Source organism: Lissotriton helveticus, chromosome 2_1 (genome assembly GCF_964261635.1).
Source record: "Lissotriton helveticus chromosome 2_1, aLisHel1.1, whole genome shotgun sequence".
In the NCBI taxonomy this organism is placed as follows: Eukaryota; Metazoa; Chordata; class Amphibia; order Caudata; family Salamandridae; genus Lissotriton; species Lissotriton helveticus.
Window position 1 is genome coordinate 251,104,821 of NC_136059.1, and position 23,116 is coordinate 251,127,936.

Genomic DNA, 23,116 nt, shown 5'->3' on the forward strand with positions numbered 1-23,116 from the left:
GCGTCCGCTGCGCGGTCGCTCTGTGGGCGTCATAAATCAGGAGCCGGGAGGGCGGGTCAGCTGGGTGGCGGGAGCGGGGCGGCCAATGGGGTGAAGGTGGGCGGGGCAATGACTAGGGACTGGCTGCCATTTTTAGGTCAGGAATATCAAAGAAGGGTTTCAGTATTCTTAGGTAGCTCAGGTGGAATCTGGCTGATTTGGCCATCGAATTGATGAGGTCCTGCATGCTCAAGTTGCAGTCCAGGGTTATTCCAAGCGATTTGGCAGATTCCACGATGATTGGAGGGCAATTTAAGGCTGTGATGGCCTTAATCCAAACCGGAGTCTCAGGGTTTATATTGGGTGGTGAATTTAGAAGAAATTGTCTTCTTTGCGTTCAGTTTAAGTTGATTGGAGGAGAGCCATTGGACAGTCAGTTTCAAGGCTTCATTCAGGGAAAGAATCTCTTTGAGGGAGGAGATGTTGATGTAGATCTGGGTGTCGTCAGCGTACATATGGTAGGAGACATTTGCAGTTTGCCAGACTTCAGCAAGCAGTTCAACATAAAGGTTGAAGAGGGTAGGGGACAGGGTTGATCCTTTGGGGACTCCAACCGTGACCGGAGAAGGAGCAGACCTGTTACCGTTAATTAGGAATCTCTGAGATCGGTTATGGAGGAAGGACCTAAACCAATCCAGAACAGAGCCATCCAATCCCATCCTGAGTTTGAGGCGTTCGAGTAGTTTTTCATGGTTGACCGCGTTGAAGGCCAGGGATAGATCAAGGGGGTGTAGGAGACAGGTTTTGCCTTGGTCAAGGGCTTGAAGGGCATCATCCACGATGTGGAGAATGGTGGTTTCCGTGCTGTGCCCAGGGCTGAAACCAGATTGGAAGTCATCTAGAAGGTGGAAGTTGGTGATGTGTTGGCTCAGCTACTGTTGCACACACTTCTCCAGAACTTTTGCTAAGTGTGGGATATTAGAAATAGGTCTAAAATTGTCAGGAGAGGCAGGGTCAAGCGCCTTTTTTTAAATTTTTTTTTAAAGATTGTTAGGATGGGCCGGCGTTCAGAGAGTCGGGTATTGATCCTTGAAGCAGGGAGGGGTTAAATATTGCAGACCAGCTAGGGATGATGGATTGGGTGGTGGCAGCTAGGCAGCTGGAGGGGAGTGAGTCATTAAAGTGGTTGTTTGGGTTTAAGGTGGATAGGATTCTCGTGATGGCGTGTTCGTCGTAGATTTTGTAGTCGGTCCAGTGCGCTTGGTTTTTAGGAGAGACACCTGAGGAGGCTGGCTCGGAGGGAAGAGGCAGATCTGGAAGGGGTTGAGAGTAGTTGGATGATCTGAGCTCATTGCCTAAGGTTGTGAATTTGTCAGACAAAAAAGAGAATTCCTCAGGTGATATTAGTGACTTGGGGGTTTCTTTCGATGATTTGGCCAGTTTGTTGGATTGGCGTTTGACCAGTTCGAAGAGCTTGCGGGTTCTGTTCTTGGCGTTCCCCAGTTCAGACCTGCAATTATTTTTTTTTGAGTTGATGATGTTCCTGATGTAGGCATTTGTGGCCTGGCGGAGAAGTTTTAAATGCACGGCTGAGGGGTGCAGTGTCCAGATTCTTCTGACTGCCAGAGGGACTTCCTTTCGCTGTTGAGGGACCCATCGAACCAGGGGTCTTTGATTTGTGTATTTTTAGTTTTAGCGGGGCAAGGCCATCAAGAATGTGAGTTATAGTCGCAGAGTAATGATCATTGAGGTCACTGACCGTTGTGATATGGGGGTGGGGCAGGGGGTGGGGGCGAGTGCAGATTTGCAACTGGCTGCCAGTTCCCTGGTATCAAGGCTCTTGGTGTCTCTAACCGAGCGTTTAGGGATCACCTGTTGCGGTGCCCTAGTCTTGTGGGTGCCAGGTAATAAAGTGATAGCGTGGTGGTCCGACCAGTCACAAGGGTCTGTAGCGATAAGCTTGACTGTTGATTCCTTAGCGATGATCCAGTCTAGAGTGGCACCTTTCGAGTGTGTAGGGAGTGAGCAGGCTTGGGTTGGTCGGCAAGGAAGTCATTTGCAAAGTTTAGCAATGTGAGGCTATATATAATTCTTCTAGGAAACTCTGATTAAACGCAAATATATGCAAAACTTGAAAGCAAGATTGATTCTTTGCTGTCCCAAGAAAATGTTAATAAAAAAAAATGTAACTAGGAAAAATCTGTTTTGCTAAATTACTGTGAAATTGTAGGTGCCATTTCTTTGAAGCATCATTTAGTAAAATTATGTTGATACATGCTAGTATTTCTTAAAAATATTCATAATGGGAAAAGAGTTTAACCAATTTCAAAAAAATTATAAGAAATACAAAAATAAACAAGCATTGGCAACGCCAATAGATATGATATTGTTGGTAAGCCATTTGGTTTTGTCAATGCGTGTTTTGTTTTGACATGGTTTTTGTAAAACGTTATTGTTGTGGGATATGCCAGGCCCTACTAAACATTGGCAAAAGAAAACATATTTTTGGTTTTAAACAAAACACACACTGCCACAGTAGTTCCTGGCACTCAACAAAACTACTTTTTATGCCGATATGCTCATTATGAAAGAGTAGAACGCCGCCACTCGCAGTGAAGCCAGCTGGTATTTTGAAAATAAATAGCATTTTAACAAAAGCAAAAGGTCTTGGCTAACACGAGACCAAAATAGGGCCCACAATTCTTTAAAAAAAAAAAAAAAGAAGAAAAAATGCACCCACAGTATATGTCCTTGCATTAGAGCAGATTTACGTCTTTCATGAATTCATAAGAATTTATAGAAGTAGGTCAGCAAATCGTACTCCTAGAAAATATTTGTAAACTTCATTTTAGAGCAAGCAAATATGGATGTGTTGTTGTGCTCATGCGGCAATCTGTTGAGCAGTAACAAGTTCACATTCCCACCAACCCCTTTTTACTCCAGCCATGGAAGAAGTTTTACTTCTCCCCTTGTCAGGAGTACATTTCCAACCTTTTTCTGTACGGGAAAATATTACAGACAAGCGGATGAAACCCCATAAAACATGCAAGTTAGTAGGTTTGCACAGACTCCAAAGGGCATTCCAACCATGGGGAACTATTGCTTACAGCTAACTCCAGCTTCAGTATATAGGTCTGCGGAAAGGTGGCAAAATGAGAGAATTGCTAGTATTCAAACCCCACTATGGTAGGTGCTCTGCAAAATCTGGGAGGCCATTATCAGAGCTCATATATTTATTTATTGAAGTTTTGTATAGCGCTGGCTGGACCAGAGTGTATCCGAGCGCTTCACAGCATGTACAGTTATGAGCAAAACATTTTTGGGCAAAGACGAGAACAAAGAAAAGAAAAAGAAAACAAATAATATGCAATTTACCAACTCCAGAGCCATATGGACAAAGTTACAGTACAAATGTTCAGTCGGAGGGTTTTCCAGAAGAGGAGTTAGTTGTCCTTCCCAAAGTTTTTTTTTTTTTGGGTTTCTCGTTACGGTCTAGCGCCCTCTAGGAAGAGGGCTTTGAGTAATATCTTGAATTTCGGGAAGGAGGAGGTCATTCTGATGTGGGGGTGATGGAGTTCCAAATCTTAGGTGCATTTCCCGCAAAAGATTTGTTTGCGGTTTTGTGTTTCCGTGTTTACATTGGGATGAGTAGAAGCGTGTTGGAACTTCTGAGGTTCCTGGACTGACCGGCCCTTTTGAGTTTGGCGGTCAGATATTCTGGTTTACCTGTATGCAAGACTTTGTGAGTGAGACAGGCTGTTCGGAAGCTGGCTCGTTGATCAATAGGGAGCCAATTCAGTTCCTTGAGTGCCGGCGAGATGTGCTCGTATTTCTTAGTTCCTGTGACAATTCTTGCTGGGGCATTGAGGGTACTGGTCAGGGGACCTAGGTGAGATTTAGCTGTTCCGGTCGGGGCTGCAATTCCATAGTCAATTCTGGAAAGCACCAGTGCCTGAGTGGCTTGTTTAAGGTCTTTCGGGGGGAGGTAGGGATTTATTTTGTAGAGCAGTTTCAGATTTAGGAACGCGCTTTTGGCGGTTTTTGAGATGTGTTTTTTCATGTCCAGTTTGGGGTCGAGGGTGAACCCTAGGGATTTCACCGAGTCCGTTGGAGTAAGGGCGGCATTGAGGCCTTCTATGGCCTTGAGCCATTCTTCGATTTGTGGGTTCTCGTCTCTATTAGAGATGAGAACTCCTGTTTTCTCTTGGTTCAGTTTAGGTGGTTCAATAATGTGATTGCAACCACATGTCATCACCCTACATAGCACCAAAGGGACAAGTGGATTTTGCTACAGGATAAGTAGACTTATGCAGCAACATGGACAAGTAGATATTTTTATTAAATTCCACACCCCTTTTTCATATTATTTCCTTGTGCACTTACCAGTGTGGTCTGGCTATGCAGACCACACTGCTCTATTTTAAGGTGAAGGTGCTCCCCCAATATCTGCAGCCAATGTAGGGAAACTCAGGAAATACAAAACATCCTCCTCCCTCTTTTCTTCATCTTTCTGAGGTGGATGAGTGATTTGGGGAAATAGTTTAGGAGGAGCAGTGGAGACAGAAGCAGTAAATCCGTCCCTCAGTGTTTTGCTCGAGTCTCTTGTGGGTTTGCTTTATTCCTCAGACCTGAGACTCATGCTACTTGTTCGCTTCATCATACCAAATAAAAAAATACTAGTGATTGTTGTGTACTGACTTTACTTTTGAGATCTTCTAATCGTTTCCACAAATTACTTGAGCATCCTAAAATCAAAGGTACCTTCCTCTGTAAAGGATCCTTTCTAATCATCAGTAGAGTCCCACCCACTGTTTCAGATATCCGCATGTGCTTTATCCATTCTGGTGGTATAAAACATGGACAGGAGTCCATCCTATCGGGGCTCTTTTTGCTTAGATGTTTTATCCCCCACTTCTGTTCTGCACTCACACACAGGGGAACATAAAGATCTGTGAGCCTTGCACAGAAAGAGGGGAAAGGAGTTTAACCTCAGTGGTGTTTTATTCTCACCGATCTCATGTATGCACGACAGAATGCATTTTACTCATGCATATGGACCAACTTGCTTTTGACATATCACTGCTAAAAACGATGAGACTAGCAGAGAATCCAGAAGGGTTGGGGGCTGGATCAACACTTTCAGATACCACGCTCTCAACATAATTACCTAAGCAGACGACAACCCGCTCATCCTCTCACTCGCCGACTGGGTGAATAACTGCCTGCAGCTAAACATGGACAAGATGGACGTACTGATCTTCTGCATCAACACCACCACCACCTGGAACGACTCACGGAGGTAATCAGACCTAGGACCCACACCCACTCCCTCTGATCACACCAGGAACCATGGAATCATCATTGACAACATGCTCACAATGAAATCAAAGATCAACGCTGTCTCCTCTGCCTGCTTTCTCACTCAGCACATGCTACGCAAGATCTTCAAGTGGCTACCCCTACACACAAGATGCACAATGACACAGGCCTGCTTTGAGAGTTGACTAGACTCTTGGCATTCCTAGGTAGATAACATTGCCAAACACTTCCTACAGAGACTTCAAACTATACAAAATGCAGCAGCCAGCCTCATCCTTGACCTTTTCCGACAAACCCACATCCCACCCCACCTCAGGCGACTCCACTGGCTCAGCATACAGAAGAGATGCCAATTCAAGCTACTGGCCAATGCACACAAGGCTCTACACAACTAAGGACCCGCCTACATTAACCACCTCCTGAACCTCTACCAGCCATTGAGAAAACTACACTCTTAACATAGGTATAACTAACTATAACTGCCATATTTCTATTGTTTTGTGTGTGTAAAATGTGAACCTAACTATAAAGTCCCTGTAACGTTTTGTTTTTTCAGTGACTTGATAAATGAAAACAATATCCTTTGAAGCTTAGAGTGGCAAATACATTATGCAAAAAAGAAGCGGAGAACCTTGTGTAGTTCCCAAGTTTAGGTAGAGAGCAGCTTCTGTATAGAACACCCTACAACAAATGTAGTGGGTGGTGTGGATTCCACTTTTAGGCACATTTTTCAGACCGTTTATGTAGAGGACTGTTTAAAACTGTAGAACCAAATTTTCAAAAGGCAGATTTTCTGAGAAAAGATCTAGCGTTTTGCCAAAGTTGGTGTTTCTTCTGTTCAGCCATTTTGTCTGTGGCACCGTTAAAAAATCCTTATGGACATTGCATGGGGAATGGACATTGCATGGGGAAATTGTGTCAAAATGTGCCAAAAGTAATTAGAAAGAAAAAATTTGCTATGGTAATTAGGCCCAAACTAGAACTACACGGTGGCAACCACCCCCAATGGGGATTGCTGGTTTTGGTTTTTAGCTGCAGGCTCGGTCCAGGCATTCTTCCAGGAGCAACCAACAGTTGGGTGGGTAAGTTGGAGGGCTCGGGGACATAGGTGCACCTCAAGTTCTTTTCTCGAGGGCGCAGGGTGGCTGGATGCAGGTGTGTCTTTTAAAGTCGGATTTCACCTTAAAGGCCACTCCCAGTAAAGCCATTATGGTGCTGTGGAGTTTATAATGACAAACTCCCAGCACCATATTCTGTTAATGGCATTACTGGACCCAGTGTCTAAGAATTGGTCTAGACACTGTAGGGGTACAGGGCACATGCACCTGTAAACTCACTACTGGTATAGTACACTCAGGTAGACAGGTGGCTGACCTAAGTCAGCGCAGTGGGTTGTAGGCATGGCAACCAGGGACGTATGCCATGTCGACTCTTCACTTTGTTCTGCACCAAAATACAAAGCCTGCAATGGCAGTTTGTGTGTGTAAAGGAACATGGCCTCAAGGGTGGCACAATAAGTGCTGCAGCCCTTAGAGGCCTACCCTGGCCACAGTGCCCTTGGTACCCATGGTATCTTTTACAAGGGACTCACACGTGGCCAGAGAGGTGCCAATTGGGGATACAAGGTAAAGTTTTGGGAAAGAACACAGACCTGGGAATCAGATTGGCAGGGACCCAGGGCACACAAGAGTCAAAGTGAATCAGTAGTTTGGCAAAAAAGGGTGGGGGTTACTGCAACAGAAACTCAGCTTCCTACAGCTGTCCATCATCCTCGAAAAAAAGCAGGAAGATGTTGCATACCGCTAATGTATACGGGGTGGGGCCAAACGGGCAGGGATTCTAGGCAATTTACATCTTGTATTTAGAAGTTTAGAGCATGATCTCTGGTCTCAGCAGTAGATGACCAGAAACCCACCGCCCCCCTCTCCCCCACTGCCAGGCTGATTTCAGTCCCAGGGATCCCATCTCCAGCATTATACCAATGGGGAGGGAGGCAGCATGCTCCCCTCCCGGGGCCAATATAGGCCTCATAACCCAACCTTTAAGTTTATTTATTTTTTATAGGGGAGAGGGGTGAGCGGATAAGGCACCACCACGGTCCCTGCCAGGTCCCAGACGCCATCGGGAGTTGGAGCTGCTTTTACACACAGGGTGCTGCTGGAAATGCAGCCCCCTGTGTGTGAAAGCAATTAGTTTCCCTGCTCACTCGTTAGTGGGAAGAGAAACAAGTGAATGCTTCGCTTTCAGCAAGCAAGAGGATTTTCACTCCTTTCGCTTGTAAGAAGCGGAGCAACTGCTGTGACTTTGCCAGGCGCGGTCAAGCTCCCGCCAAGCCACAGCAAACAGCTATGTCCCTAGGGTGGGCACCCCGGGACATAACAGGAGACGGCCCGGGGAGAAGTGTCAGTCCCCAGTGCCATGCAAGCCTCCAGAAGGAGGGCAGTGTGACCCTCCTCCTTTCACTCACTATGGCCTGCCCTGGGACGACGTTGGTCCCAGGGGCTGAGAAAGGCATTGGAGAGGGAACCACGTGGCCCCCATCCTTGTTTAAAACTGCATTTGGCCCAAGGGAGGTGGTGGTCCGGGGGTGGGGTGGGGTGGGGTGTGGTCTTTGGGATCTGTGAGGCCCCCACACTAACAAATTAGTCCAGGGAAGGTGGTGGTCCCCAGAGCATGGGAACCACCCTGAATAATTTATTTAAAGTCCCGGGGAGGTGTTTATTTTTATGGCTGCATGCCCACCCACCCTTTTTTCTTGGTCCCCGCATGACAGATCACCTTGAAACTTTACATGCACAACGAGTATCACAGGGCACTTTTTTGGATAACTTCATGAAGAATCTCCAATCGGCGAGAAGATATAGGCACGTCAAAAAAAGCTTTTCCTATGGAAACATGGTTGTAACTATAACTACCTACTGGCGAACACCTGTAGGGCAAAAGGCACAGACCTACCAAACGAGCAAGGTGATCCACTCAGCATGTCGAAGCGCGGGTTCAAACAACTGGAAAGAAGATAGCGCACCAGTAGGAACCGACTGAGTCACCTTCAAATCAGCCCTCAACAACCACCACCACCAGTTCAAAGCCTCAAAAAAGGAGGACCTGACCCACAGGATCAAGTCCAGGACTAACCAAACCAAGGAACTCTTCACCATCACCAGACAGTTCACCTGCCAATCAGCCACCAAAAACTCGAGCCCCTCCTCACAACGAATCTGCAACACCTTTGCCAACCACTTCCACAACAAGATAGCAACCATCTATAAAAACTTCGACCCCCGACATCCCATCGACCGCCACTGCTGACCAACAACTCACAGTATTGGAACTCAGCACACTGAACACAACCACGCTTAAGAACTTCATCTACTCGGGAAACGGTCTTAACCAGAGCCTCAACTGCGCATGGCTAAACAACGCAAGCGCAACCGCACACGGCTATACGACGCATTTGCCTTTACCACACATATGCGGGACGTTAGTGGTAGTTAGCACTCTAGACTGAGCGAATGGGCGGGGTGAGTGGTGAGAGGTGTTGCAGACTTGGAGGGACTTCCTGCCCAGACAAGGAACGGCTTTTTGAGTACGTTTTCTGGGAGCATTGAGGTCGGGGTAGGTTTTAGGGCTCAGGGTACCTTATAGGGTGGGAAAGCCGGTTTTAGGGCTGATGGCAGGGGGCTGGGTAGTTTACAGGGCTGTGTTTTAGAGCTTCAGGCAGGAGGGTGAGAGTCAGGAGACTTTTTAGGGAGGAGGGGGGTGGTTTTAGGGCTCAGAGCGGGACACTGGGGTGTATTTTATGGATGGGGTCCAGGTTTTATGGACCAGGGCCAGGGGTTGGGGTCGTTTTCAAGGCTGGGGTGTTTTTAGGGCTGGGGTGGGGTTTGTTATTAGGGCTGCAGGCTACTTTTAGGACTCAGGGTGGGGGGCTGGGGCGTTCTTCGGATTGGGTTCGTACTTCAGCCAGGGGGCTGGGTTTTAGGGCTCAGGGTGGGGGCTAGGGTGTAACAACCATGCATATGCATTTAACAATTATGCCATTACAACTAAATTTGTTGTAAAGGCATGCATGGTTAAGACTCAGTCAATGTTAAGAATGCGTTGTTCAGGCATGCGTGGTTGGGAATTGTGTGGTTCCGACATACACCCATCCACTTGGGAGCACCCACAGACCCATCCACTTGGGAGCACCCACAGACCCATTTCCCCACCAGCTTTTCAACCTCTGAAGAGACTAGATCAGCCACCAGCTCACCACTATCCTCAACACCTCCCTAACCTCAGCCCGATGCCTGGAAACACACAGAGGTGAGACCTCACCCCCGCCTTACCCCGACAACAAAAAAATAATCAGCAGATCCCAGCGAGCTTCAGAACTATTGTTCCATCTCTCTTCTCCCGTTCCCCACCAAAGTCCTGGAAAAGGCCATCAACACCTTCAACTCACCAAACACCAGGAGAGAAACAACCTACTGAACCCCTACCAATTATGGCTTCAGAGCCAAGCACAGCACCGAGACAGTCCTAATTGCTGCAACAGTCAAAATCTGCACCCTACTCGACAGAGGAGAATCAGCCGTCTTGGTCCTGCTTGACCTCTCCGCGGCCTACAACAATGATTCCCACCACTTTCATCGACCTACTACGACAGATTGGAAACACATTGCACTAAGATCGATGGCATTCTTTTTCATGGGATGCACCCAGAGAGTCCGTCTACCTCCCTTCACCTCACAACCCAAGCACACCATCTGCAGTGTACCCCCAGGCTCATTCCTCAGTCCTACCCTGCAACATCTACATGACACTACTCGCAGACCTCATCAGATCCCACAATATTATCTCCTACGCCAATAATACCCAGCTCATCCTCTCGCTATCAGCGGATCCCACCTTGACGAAGACCAACTTCCACAACTGTATGAAGAACGTCTCAGCCTGGATGAAGCACAACTGCCTGCAGCGCAACATGGACAAAACTGAAGTTCTGATCTTCGGCAGACACACCGCCCTCTGGAATGTCTCCTGGTGCAGCAGAGCTCAAACCCACCCCCTCGCCGAAAGACCACGCCCGCAACCTCGGAATCATCCTGGACAGAGAACTGGCCATGAAACATCAGGTCAACGTCGTCTCCTCAGCCTGCTACCTCATACATGCTCTGCAAAGTTTTCAAGATGCTCCCCATCAGCACCAGGAAAGCGGTGGCGCAGGCCCTCATCACCAGCTGGCTGGACTATGGTACCGCCCCAGATTCATGCAGAAACTCCAGAACGCAGCTGCCAGACTGGTCCTCAACTTGCCCAAGAGGACCCACATCACCTAGCACCTTGGGGACCTCCACTGGCTCCCCATCCAGAAGAGATGCCAATTAAAACTTCAGACTCACACCTGCAAAGCCCTCCACGACCAAAGACCTGCCTACATAAACCCCCGCCTATGTTTCCACCGACCTCCCAGGAACTTCCGCTCAACTCTCCTCGCACAGACCACGCATCCGCTGCTGCCACTCGGGAGGATGCTCTTTCTCCCACCTCAGCCTGGAATACCCTCACCGTCCGCACCCTCGCTGACCCACTACAGGAAGGGACTCAAGACCTGGCTCTTTGACTAAGACCTGCAGCACAGCACCTGGATATTCTCTCAGGTGGTAAGTTGCAATATACAAGTAAAGCTTGATTGACACTCTGAATCTGCTCACCTCAAAGGTCTATTTTCCTAGCAACGTTTTTATCCATAAAATTAGCACAGTGACAAATGTTGAGCTACAAAAGGATAAAGTATTTTGCCATTTTTACAGCAAAATCTTTAAACATATGATTAGCACAGTGCCATCCATGCTAAGCTTAAAATGCAAAAGTTGTTTACCACTCCAGGCACAGGATTACATTTTGGGTTGGAAAAGTACCATCCAAGCCTACTTGGAATGAATAAAAGCAACCCCCGATGTGTTTCACAATCTTTTTTGCATAATTTATGCAGCACTCCAAGCCTGAAAGTGTATTTTTGAGTTGTACTGGGTGCTCCCTTGTCTGGACAAAGTTAAACCTCTCTGAAGAGCTATAATGATAGCTCAGCGAGGATGGCTATTTGCGAAACCTATGCTTAAAAACATTGCTAGAAAAACAGACATTTGAGGTGAGCAGATTCACTGTCGCTAGTGCAGATATAAGACCTCAATCTAATGAAGAAAAAAAACTTGGTCAAATGTTCTTGACCAATTGCTCAAAAAACATACATGCATGGCCGAAGTTTGATCCAACTTTATATATTTTTCTCTGTTCATACCAGGTCAAAACGACAGACAACTCTTCCTTGTTATTAACTTAATAGTTGAGATATATATTATTCACATCTTTTCAGGTCTACATCATCCTCACGATATGTTACTTAAATGAAAAACAGTTTTGTTAAATATATTTTTTCGTTTTCCAGATCAAGCAACACCACCATATGTGAAATACAAATGTACCTTTATTTACATACCCCACGTGTAAAAACATAAGAATGTATGGTTCACTTTCCATCTCGTCTCACCTACAAGCGGAAATACTCAATAGAAATTACCAATCAAATATGTGGACCTGTAAGCGTGAAACAATGTTGTCTGGTTAGGGAGAATGGACAAGGACCAAGACCAAACGCAGCTACAGAAATGGTAGGCAGTCGGCAAACTGCTAAATTATTAAATTTACATACTTGGATTTTAGTGAATCCCACACCAAATCCAGAACATGACTGGCCTACACATGGCTTTTAGTATGTGGCACCCTGCCCGTTTGATTAAGTATTCTTACTTTCAAAGCAATATTTTAAAAATGCAACGGTTTCCCTATGAAAGTAGAACCTCAAAAGCTAGGTATGGTGTCTTCAAAACCACTAAGGGATAGGACATATTGCAATCTTAGTCTGGTCCCTGAGATGGGATTACATGTCAATAAGTTCACTTACATGAAAAGCTTCGAAAACACTGTTTACATTTAATAATTAAATACTGTAGAATTGAGGAAAGTGAGAAGTACATTGCTCTCTAACGGCCAAAAAACATACAAATTAACCACATACTGTTCTTGCTCACGCAATGTCAAACATTGAACACTGGCAAAACACTGGTACATCATCCATCTGCAGCGGTTTACCTGCCAATCTATGCCTCACCATTTATGCTTTTGCTTCTATATGGAAGAGTATTCAGAAAACGTAGCAGGGTTTTTACTTATTCCTGTAAGAAGTTTACATTTTCAGAAATCAACTAGCGCAGTATTATCAATTAATCAAAACGATGTGAGAGGTAATAAACTGGTGCCTTGCATTTACAGAAGCAATCAAACCCTGATCACACAATCATAGTTACTTCACAAATGTGTATTATCTGAAAGAAAAATCTAGGGGCAGAATTTTCTTGATTTATTTAGGACTGCTACTACGGAATTAATGTACATTTTACCAGTTATGAACCTATATCATCTTAAAAAACACTATACAGATGCCTTTCTAATGTGGACATACGCCGATGGCATAATTTCACAAATGTTCCAATTTCTTTTAAACTGTATCCTATACGCAGCTCTGAGTACCACATGCAAAACGGTATTGCACATTTCCTTACTGCACATTTCCTTAAGTAGAAATATTAATCATACAAATTTGACAGAGCTAATGAACATAAAAAGGGATATATCTGAGAAACTATACATAATGTGAACCAGAGGCTGCACGGACTGCTAATACGTGCAAAATACCCAAATACTTTGCAGAAAGGTCAGACAGTCAAAATTTCATAAATACTCAGAGACACATTGGTTACAAGGTTACCAGAAAAGCAACTGTGGCATAAAAGAATCTACATGGAGTTCCAAAACTGTTCCCTGTTTAACCTAAATGGGGTATCAGAAAGGATTTTTTAAAACAAACTGTAAATGTAAAACCAGTTTCAAGTGCCAAATTAGGATGCTGTGCTTTCACGCCTTAAAATGCCCTCAAGTATGGGCCACCTTCTTTCAGTTATCAGGATGTCATTTTTCTGCAGAGTACCAGACCACTTTAAAAACAGCGCCAGGATATTTTGTATAAATAATGGTTATATAGACGGCAATAGTTGTCTCTCCTACTTATTAATTTCAGTAAGGAGGAGTATCTTTTGATAGAAAAATATTTATGACAATTTTTAGGTGTGTGATGAAGGCCAATGGTGCCAATGATAAAGTCACAATAAAACCTTCGGAGTGAAACAAATATTTCTGAGCGTGAACTATTACAATACAAACATACGCCCTTTGATTTTCTTTTTTTTCCAAAATGTGAAGTAGAATATATTACATAATCGACTCAACAGTGCGTTACCCCATTTTTGGCATTTACGATATGTGCCACTGGCAAAGGAGGAAGTGTTGTGCTTTTTTCAAAGCTAGTGTTTTGTCCTCGATCTGCTCTGCCCGGGATACTTCTGCGTTGACTCTTAACTCCGCTGCACTCATCTTTTTACTTTTAATATGAAAGCCTATGGACAGAAAAGGTCTATCATCGTCTCTTCTTCAGTTGCATCTGCTGATCAAGCCTCGCCATGTCCAGATAACAGGTACAGTAATGCTTCTTGATGGTCGCTCTCCGGTTTCGTTTGCTCACCGAGGTTTTCTGTCCCATTACCCAAACAGCAGGAGCAGTACAATTGTGACAGAGTTCACTGCTATTAGGGGCACTGCAATGAAAAAAATAGTAAAGATGTAAAATGTTTTAAATTACTGTTAAAACACCAGAGTTACCCGTTAGTAAGCGGCAAAATGAACTTCCAAATGGACATGCTGCACAGTTAGAAATCCAACAATCTCGATATGCTTAATTTCTCTGGAAGGACGAGTAATGTGGAAACGGAGTTAATTCAGACAAACACTCTTTAAGGAGACATACAACCATTGTGTGGCTGTTTTGTCATACTTAACTAGAATGTAAGTTTATTTCTTTGTGACTCATGAGTGGAACCTGAACCACGAATAGATCAGAATTCTCCACTGCCAAGCTTTTCAATTGTTCGATTCATCCAGAAGTTTTAAACAGGCCGACCACATAGTCTACATAGTCCATGTGGACTTGGACTGCTTAACTTAAGATACCCATCACTCGTTCCAAATACTTACAAAGTCTTGGGCTTGGCAAATGCTGTACGGGGCACCCACTACAGTGAACATTCCTGTAAGGAGATCACCTATCTTTCAGCACCGTTATGAGCCTTCTGATGGTCAGGCAAGTGGTTTTATGTAGTTCATTTATACAGTGCACTTGCACATTGGACCCTGCTGCGAGCTGCCGGTAGCTGTATCCTTAAGAGTACCAGTGTTTCTGGATCTGAAATTACTTGGTCTGGAACCCTACATCAGGTTTTACAGTATGTATCCACACTTGGTTAAAACCATGCGTGGAGATGGGCAGAAGTACAGCCGGACACCCACCCTCACCCTACAGGAGCACTGTGGGAGCAGGAAATGCCCCCCCTCTCCCAGAAAGACCCTAGCCTGCTCAGAAGTTTTTCTAGGCTAACTACCCAACCGCACTGTCAAATGGCCTCCACCTACCTACGGATATTTACCACCAGCTCTGGTAAAGGGCTAAATATCTGTGTTAACCTCCGTGGAATAAAGTAAATCCTGTGTTAAAGTGCCTGGTCATTCTGGTCCAGGCAGATTACAATTATTAGGTCGAGCCTGGGCAGCGCATGTGCTGCTCTGCGCGGCATGCTGTATACAAGTATGGACTTGAAGTTATGGCCATAGTTTTCATTGGCTTCTGTCATTGTCCTTTGTAAACTGTGGCTGTTCATTGATCAATAGGCTTAGTAGTCCTCCTTAGTACCATTGTGTCTCATTTTGTTATCTCCCATAAGGACACCCCATGTTACATGTGTTGTTACTCGGTAGGCTTTAATTACAGACTCCGAGCACTATTTTGTTAAATGTTTTTCATCTGCCAGCTGTTGCAGGAGGGACACGCTCTATCGCCACACTTTTGTTTTGTAGCACAGCACACCACGCTGATAAGGTGGACGCCGCGCCTTTAGTTTGGTAGCGGCACCAAGCGGAGCCTCATTTTTTTTTCAATTCCTTCGCTTCTTTTTGTTCACAAGCACCCCATGCCGCGCTTTTACGTTAATGGCGACTGCAACCCTTTCTTTAGACGAGCCACGTCTAAACAAAATGTCCGCGGTCACTATTAAAGTGAATCCGCGACATGTGGCGCTTTTACAAAAAAAGCATTTGTCTGTCAACTTGACAAACAGATGCTTTTTTTGTAAACGCGCCCCATGCCGCGCTTTCACTAGAATGGTGGCAGTGCCCCTTTCTTTAGACGCGCGGTCTAAAGATTGGGACGCAGTCACAATAAAGTGAAAGTGCAGCATGGGGCGTTCACAAAAAAATCTGTTGCAATGCCAATAGCTCAAACACTCGTAAATGCGAGACCTACAGCATTGCGATGGCTTGCAACTGTCACTTTTAGATAATGAAACAAATTACAAAGAATAAGGTCATTCGCAAACTCAAATGATCTTGAGCATTTATCATATTCTCTTTTACAAATTTTTTTAGAACCAATTTATTTCCTTTGTAAAGCATGTCATTACATGAGACACCACCTTCACAAACAATAACATTTACTAAACAAACAGTTTAAGCAAAAAATACATACATACAACATAAATGGAATTACACTCAGGTTAAATCCGGTCACTGTTAGATGCAACAACCATATGGACAATTGAATCATACAACTTTTCTTTTAAACTGCTTAGGTATTCTCGAGAATACTCAGACGGAGAAGCACAAGAAGAAACTACTCGCAAGACAAACGGATGAAATGAAAACTCCTGAATTGATTTTGTTTATTGGTCAGAGACACAGATGCTTGGGAGCACTTCAACAGGCAGACATATTCGTTCACAGAAACACGCTGTGTTTAAGATACATAATTACACGAACCCACTCGGGAAGTTTAACTGAAGGAAAAAAAAAGAAAAAAAAAAAAAGAGTCCGGGTTTAATTAACAAACAGCACAACATCGGCGGGGTAATTCTAATGGATACTTCACGTCCCATAATCAGTTTTTGACCACAGAAAATTCCTATAATGACAAGGATTCAAAAACCTTTAAGTACATTGAGAATCAGGACGTTTGCAGATTACATCCAGTCCTAAGGCCCTGAGGAGAACCCCAAAACGAAGATGGGGCTCGAAACGTGTCAGCGTCCACTTCTACTGGGTCAACTCAATTATTAAAAATGTAACTCACAGTAGGGAGCAAGTTTATAAAAAAATGTCTTGCCCTTCCAGCTTAGAGACATGTGTACCCTGAGGCAAAAGCCTAAGCAGTTTAAAAGAAAAGTTGTATGGTTCAATTGTCCATATACTTGTTGTAACAGTGACTGGATTTAACCTGAATGTAATTTCATTTATGTTGTATGTATTTATTGTTTGCGTAAACTGTTTATTTAGTAAATGTAATTGTTTGTGAAGGTGGTGTGTCTTATGTAATGACATCCTTACAAATTAAATGAAACCGCTCTAAAAAAAAAATAAAGTCGTAAAAGAGAAGCTAATTCGAATTTGCGAATGACCTTAGTCTGTGTAATTTATCACAGCATCTAAAAAGTGACGGTTGGGTTTCCTCATTGTTTTTGGATTGTTCAGGCCCTACCCAGCCTCCCTTGGGCCAAACCGCTCTTTGGTTACACTAAATAAGAAAAAGGCATCTTGGGTATGTTTGCCCCAGTTTAGCTATGAAAGGTCTTTTATTGTCCCCCTTTGTGTGTCAGTGTAATGTTGCATAACTAATCATAAGAGGTAGTCTGATCATCTGGGGGAGCGCACGGCTCGAGGCTGCTGAACTAATCAAGCCACGATCCGAGTCAGCTCTCCGGCCGGTGTCCGTGGGCTTGTGTCTCCCCCACTGATTTGCGCCGCCACCTCTACAATGCTCGGTCATCCCATTTGTGCTACAGCCTGCGACAGTGCCGTTAAACTATGTGGCTCATTTCCGCGTCGAGAGCGACTTGTATGCCGTTTCTGCGGTCTGTCAGCATACCCATGCTGTGGGATCTGTTCCAGCCAGTCCCAGAGTTTCTGTGGTGTCTGAAAGAATTTGGTGCCGTCTTACATCACAAACCACAGTCTGGCTGGGAAGAGCATGATATATGGGAGACCAAGCTGGCGTAGCTGTCTCTTAGCTTCCTGGAGTGATGCTCTTTTCCACTGCACCTCTTGAGAGAAGTCCGGGAATATTCGTGCTTTGGCATTGTACACGCGGAGTTCTCCTTTGTGGCGAGCCTGGGCCAAGATGTGGTATTGAACTTTGTAGTGCAGGAGTCGCACCACCACTGGTTATGGTGGGACTCGATCCACCCGTTCAAGAGCTAAAAATGTAGAGAAGTTCTCTTGCGCTACTTCAGTCCTTATCCACCACTCGAGATACGCGATCATGTTGGTCCCTTCCACCTTCTCTGGCAGCCCCACCACTCGTTGTTGCGACGTGACCGGTTTTCAACTTCCTCTGCTCTGAATTCTAGGGTGCAGATTTTGGATTCCATAGAGGTCAGGCATTCCGTTGTCAAGGAAAGCGTAGGTGATGTGTCTGCCATGACACGCTCTGTGGTGGTGACCTGCTTCCCCAAACGCTTGGGGTCATCTAGCAAGAGACCCAAGTCTGACATCAGGCTGTCGATCTTAGTTTCTAGTGCTGTTGCTCATGCAGTGATAGCTTGCCGAATATCTGACAATGAGGGGTACTTCTCCATTGTCGGAAAACCGCCCCGTTCCCCGTTGCAGCCCCTGCTGTGTCCTCGGTCTGGGTTCTGTCTGCTGGAAGTTTTGCCCATTGCCCTGCTGTTGACAGGTCCTTCCCTGGACAAGGCGTCCCTTGTGGTCCAAAAAGAGCACGTCGCAGCTCGCCACTATACCCTGGCAGTTGTCCAGCAGCAACAGGCTGAGTTTCTGGTGTCAGTTCCCTCTTTTAGTTTTCTCTGCAGGGCTGCCACTATTCTATGCCCTACCTGCCCTGTGTAATAGCCTAATCCCTCATTCCTGCCACTTCACAGCGATGGGTCCACAGGCGTAACCTCACAGCCAGTCTTCAGCTGCCAGGGCCTTTCCTCCTCAATTAACTGGCATGTATGGGGGTCATGTATCATAGTTCGCATCTCTCTCAGTGGCTGGATAATGGTGCTTCATATCGCATCCAGCAGTCTTCTGGAGGACACTCTGGGCCAATTACCATTTAATGGCCCTGCTGGTGCTGACCCCTTTATTTGGGTGGCAGGAACCCAGTGCTCCCTGGGCCTGACTGACTAGGCCCCCTGTGGTCCCTCAACACAGGCTGTGTTGGCTGCTTGCACCTGACACCGGGCCCGCTTCCCCCTAGGGATCCTGCCAACATACAGGCTGATCGGTCCCGGTTGTGCCCTCACTCACTGTGTGGTAGCAGCGTCTTCAGGGCGGCCGCTCTCTCGCTCCTTTGTGAGGCTGTGCCCAGTCCCAGGCCGCTCAGCCTCACCACTAAGCAGTCCTCACAGCCCCGGGAGGAAAGGCCTTTCCGCCCCTGTGCCAGATGCTCTCCTTCAACCTTCTTGCTGCAAGCAGCAGGTTTATGGTCACCCGCCGGTCCCAAAGTCAGGGCAAAGAGCCCCTGCATGTCGTTAGTGCTGCGTCACATGGTCAGCTCTCCGCCTCTGTGCCAGAGTCCAGCCTCGCAGCTTCATCCATCAGTCCCACACCAGGTCCTCAGGTCTAGGTTCTCACGGTAGGGCTTCACTGTTGCGGATCGCTTCCATTTTGTTGTTCTGATCCAGCCCGCATGTTGCAGTTTCTGTGGTGCCTGGAGTCTCAGGGACGACTGCTGGCAGCTCTTGTGGGCTTGCTATGGGGAGCTTATCCTCGGGGGTTCACTGGGGGCCACAAGCCCACTATAACAGGATGGCATTGAATGGGGGATTAGCCGAGAGGAGGCCCGAGGAACGCTGCTCAATCCATTGGTGGCTAGCCACACCCCCACCTCCCCCTCCCTCTTATAGACTGCTATCAAGGGGGGAGATTATATTGTGCTGGTTAGTGGCTGTTTCTATTAGTTGTTGATAGTTATTGGAAATTCTTCCCTTTCCTTTTTTTTCCCTCTGTGGTTAATGCATAATCCTCTAACACAGTGTTCTTCAATCTGTGGGGCGCTGACACCATCTCAGGGGGGCGCGCACTCCACCATAAAATCTTATCTTTGTTCGCCTTCCACTGTCCTGCGTCGCAAGTCTTCGCCCTTTTCAAATGGGGATTTTTTTTTAAATCTGAGAACTCCAGTAACAGAGGGTTGGAGGGGCGAGGAAAAAAAAAATGATGGGGCACAACGTGCCCATGCTTTTGTCATGTTAAGAGCGAACACATTAACAGTCTCAGGAGGGGGTTAATTTGAAGAGCAGAAATGCTTCTTCTGCAGTGGGAGGCAGGAAGTCTCCTCTGCTAAAACCGAAAGCAAACAAACAGTCCTGTTCCTTTGCATTGGATTTCATAGCAGAGGAGACGCCTTGCCTCCCACTGCAGATGAAGCATTTCAGCTCTATAAATGTAACCCCGTTCTGGGAGGGTTAGCTCTTCCCAGAAAGGAGACAAAGTTTCCTTTACAATTACACAGGGAGGCGCGCAACGCCCACAGGGCTAAAAGGTTGCCAAAAGAAAAACGCCAGCCAGCCATGTGCTGTTTAAACAGCCTGCAAATTGCTTGTCTTGACACCAAATATGGTTATAAATAAAGAAGTATGTATTTATTTGTAATGTGACTTTTCTGTCTTTGTTCCCTTTTATTATCAGTCATGATCATTCAGGCAGCCCTAGAACACAATTAAAAGTGCTTTCTATTTACATTTGCTGTTCAAAGTATGCACAGACAAGTGCTGACAATACAGCTCTAGGTGACTGCTTATTTTTGTACCGCCTGGGACATCAAAATAATGAGCGGGCAACCCTAATCATAAGACTGGAAGTTTGTTGCAAGATTAGCACACTTATTTCCTCCACCCTGATCCCTGGTTAATGCCATAATAAAAATAGTTTAACAGATCTAAAACCCTATGCGGTCATCAAAAACATACTGAGTTACTTCAAGTGTTTAGGAATGCACCTTGCATTCAAGACAGCTCATTCCTCATTCTCGAACTTCACTTTCATTCTTACTCTGCATTCACAGCTATCACAATGCCCTCACACTGATCCCACACCAGTCACCCGCTTACCCTGCACTCACAGTGATCACTCTGCACTCGGCTGTTCACACTGTACCTCACTCTGCAGTCACACGAGCACACTACTCAACCTGCACTCATGTGACACTTCACTCACCTGGTCCCCCTAACTGCTCAATCTGCAATCTCACTCAAATAAGCCCATCACTAAACATACATTAATTCGTCCCACTCTGTACTTGCATCCACACCCAAATTCATATGGTCACCTCACTCACCCTGCAGTCACTCCTCTTACCCTACTCTCACGCTGTTGCATGGTTCACCGTGCCCTCGCATGGGCACTCCTGCCACCCACACAGTGCAGAAGTTCAATGTGCCTGCTACAAAGAAAGTCTACCATGCAGATCAAAGAACCGAGTGTTAGTAAACAATGAGTAGTGCTATAAAAAAATGAAATGTTTGACAGAAAGGTGCTATATAGAGAAGAGGTGCATTGTTGGTGAGCGGTAGTGTGGAAATTAATGGAGAAATATGAAATGGGGGAGGGGTGCCAAAAGAGGCTGTTGCACTGTGTGCGACCAGTGCTAGGGACAGCCCTGGATTGTAGTGTTAGCCCCCACTCGAAGTTTGGGTCTTGTTGTGCCCCTGGACACAAGTATGGGCAGGACATGCCCCATCAAGGTTTTTGTCCTGAATTACAAAAGGACACATTTACATGCACTGCAATCCAGCCTTTCAGGGGGCCCCTTGATAGATACAACTCTGTTTTTGCCCTGATGGCCTGGAATAATTCCTAAACAGATTTTTGTAAATACCTTTTGTTCCATTTCTTTTTAATGTGATTGACGTGAGAGCGTCTATTACTATTTGCAGAGAAATGTGTTTCATGCAACAACCATAAAAAAAGTTTATTTTAGGTCAAAAAGAGTCCTCACATTTGAGAAATTGCAGGATATCACAGATATTATTCGCTGTAAAATAAGTGGGCTGATGCTTTGTTACAACAGTGAAAACACACATCACTAACGCTGAATATTAGATGTAAACACTTTTAGAATTTCGACCATAGTGCCTGTGCACCATTAGTGGCCTGGCTAAAGAAGGTATGGCAGAGCTGAAAGTGAATCATTTAAACCCAAAGCTGTCCTGAACAGGGGCCCCCAAAATAGTTTTGGCCCAGGGCACCCAAAATCCTTAACATGTCCTTGCCACCACAAAGTCTGTCAGACAACATTGCTCTGAAGTAAAATAGGCAATATCATTAATTTATTATTAGTTCTATTTTTCTTAAACATAAGACAGACATGTCTTAATCCCCCACTGCTTCAGGCAAGCAACTTATCATACCACGAAGGAATTCTCAATTAGGTGTTCGTTCAGCGCCCTCTCTGTGGACTTTCAAATTTATTTTCGGATCCATAACTGGTTGGTGGGCAATTATCCCATTATAATACTGTCTAAAACGTTTGTTAATGATTTCTAGAGAAGAATTGTTTCTCATGTACCAGCAATAAGCTAGGGAGTGCTTGAAAAATCTAACAGCACTGTCTCCCTTACAGTCACTGTTCTGGCTGAAAATGTCTGCAGAATATTCAGCTTTGAGGGAAACTGCTATCTAAACTCTCTTGCCTTTCAGCTCGTCCTATTTATGTGAGATTGGGTTCTCAGCACTTGCGGTATTAAAGAAGAAGTACCGTTTAAGACTGGATGTGGAGCACAAACTGAGGATGACAGTAGAAAAAATCCATCCACAGATTGACCGTCTTTATGGCGAAAAACAGGCACACCAGTCACATTTATGTTGGTGGTGTTATTTTCAATCTATGTCATGTGTAAAACAAAGCATCATAGTAAAAACAATGTGCGCACATTTTATCTTGAAAAATAGTGTTTTGAGCTGTGCAATAAGCCTCTGTCATTTCACAACACCCACTCACAAACCTGCAGTTTACTAAACACTCTTATTGTGTTGAAAATTATTTGCCAGATATAGCCCAGGATAGCGCGTGGCAGTCGATTATGTAGTGAACTAGATTCCAGAAATTTCAGTCAGATGGTGGGGGGGCCCAATATCTAAAAAAAATTCAGCTGGGGGGCTCAACTTACAAAAGTTTGAAGACCTCTGCTCTAACACTACACCATGTCTGCAGACCCATGTATCATAGCTCTGATGTTCATAGAGAGGGATACCTCAGGGCTCTACGTTGCAAGGGGTCAAGGACTCCAAGGTTGGATGGCTATAATGTATGTTCCGACTTCATAACTGGCTATACTAGAATGTACTGCTGCAATATTGTGCAACCGGCATATACGTTGTCCTGTTACAATGCATACTGTGAGATTGTTAAATAAAAAACAAGTGTAAAAAAATAAAAGAATCGTAAATGGCCCTTAGTGTTTCATATTTGAAAGGTTAGCCAAGCTCGCAGCTGGGCTAACCTTTCTTCCCTGCTTCAAACATCCAAGTCTCAAAACATTCCTTGCACATCATACAGACCTGCGCCTACTTGAAGCACAACTCAGCCAAGACAGAATTCCTGTTATTTGCGAAGAACAATAAACAAGTTACAGTACAAACCTGACTCAATGATTGAACCTTGACAGATTCGAAC

At 45.2% G+C, this 23,116-nt stretch overlaps 1 protein-coding gene across 1 annotated transcript in view; it reads right to left on the reverse strand.

Moving 5' to 3' along the window:
- Positions 1–11,752: 11,752 nt before the first annotated feature.
- Positions 11,753–23,116, reverse strand: part of IER3IP1 (immediate early response 3 interacting protein 1) — a 31,333-nt gene continuing 19,969 nt past the window's right edge. The window contains exon 3 of the mRNA XM_078674774.1: positions 11,753–13,994. Coding sequence (XP_078530900.1) covers positions 13,939–13,994 — 56 coding nt within the window. The 3' untranslated portion in view covers positions 11,753–13,938. The remainder of the gene's footprint in view (positions 13,995–23,116) is intronic.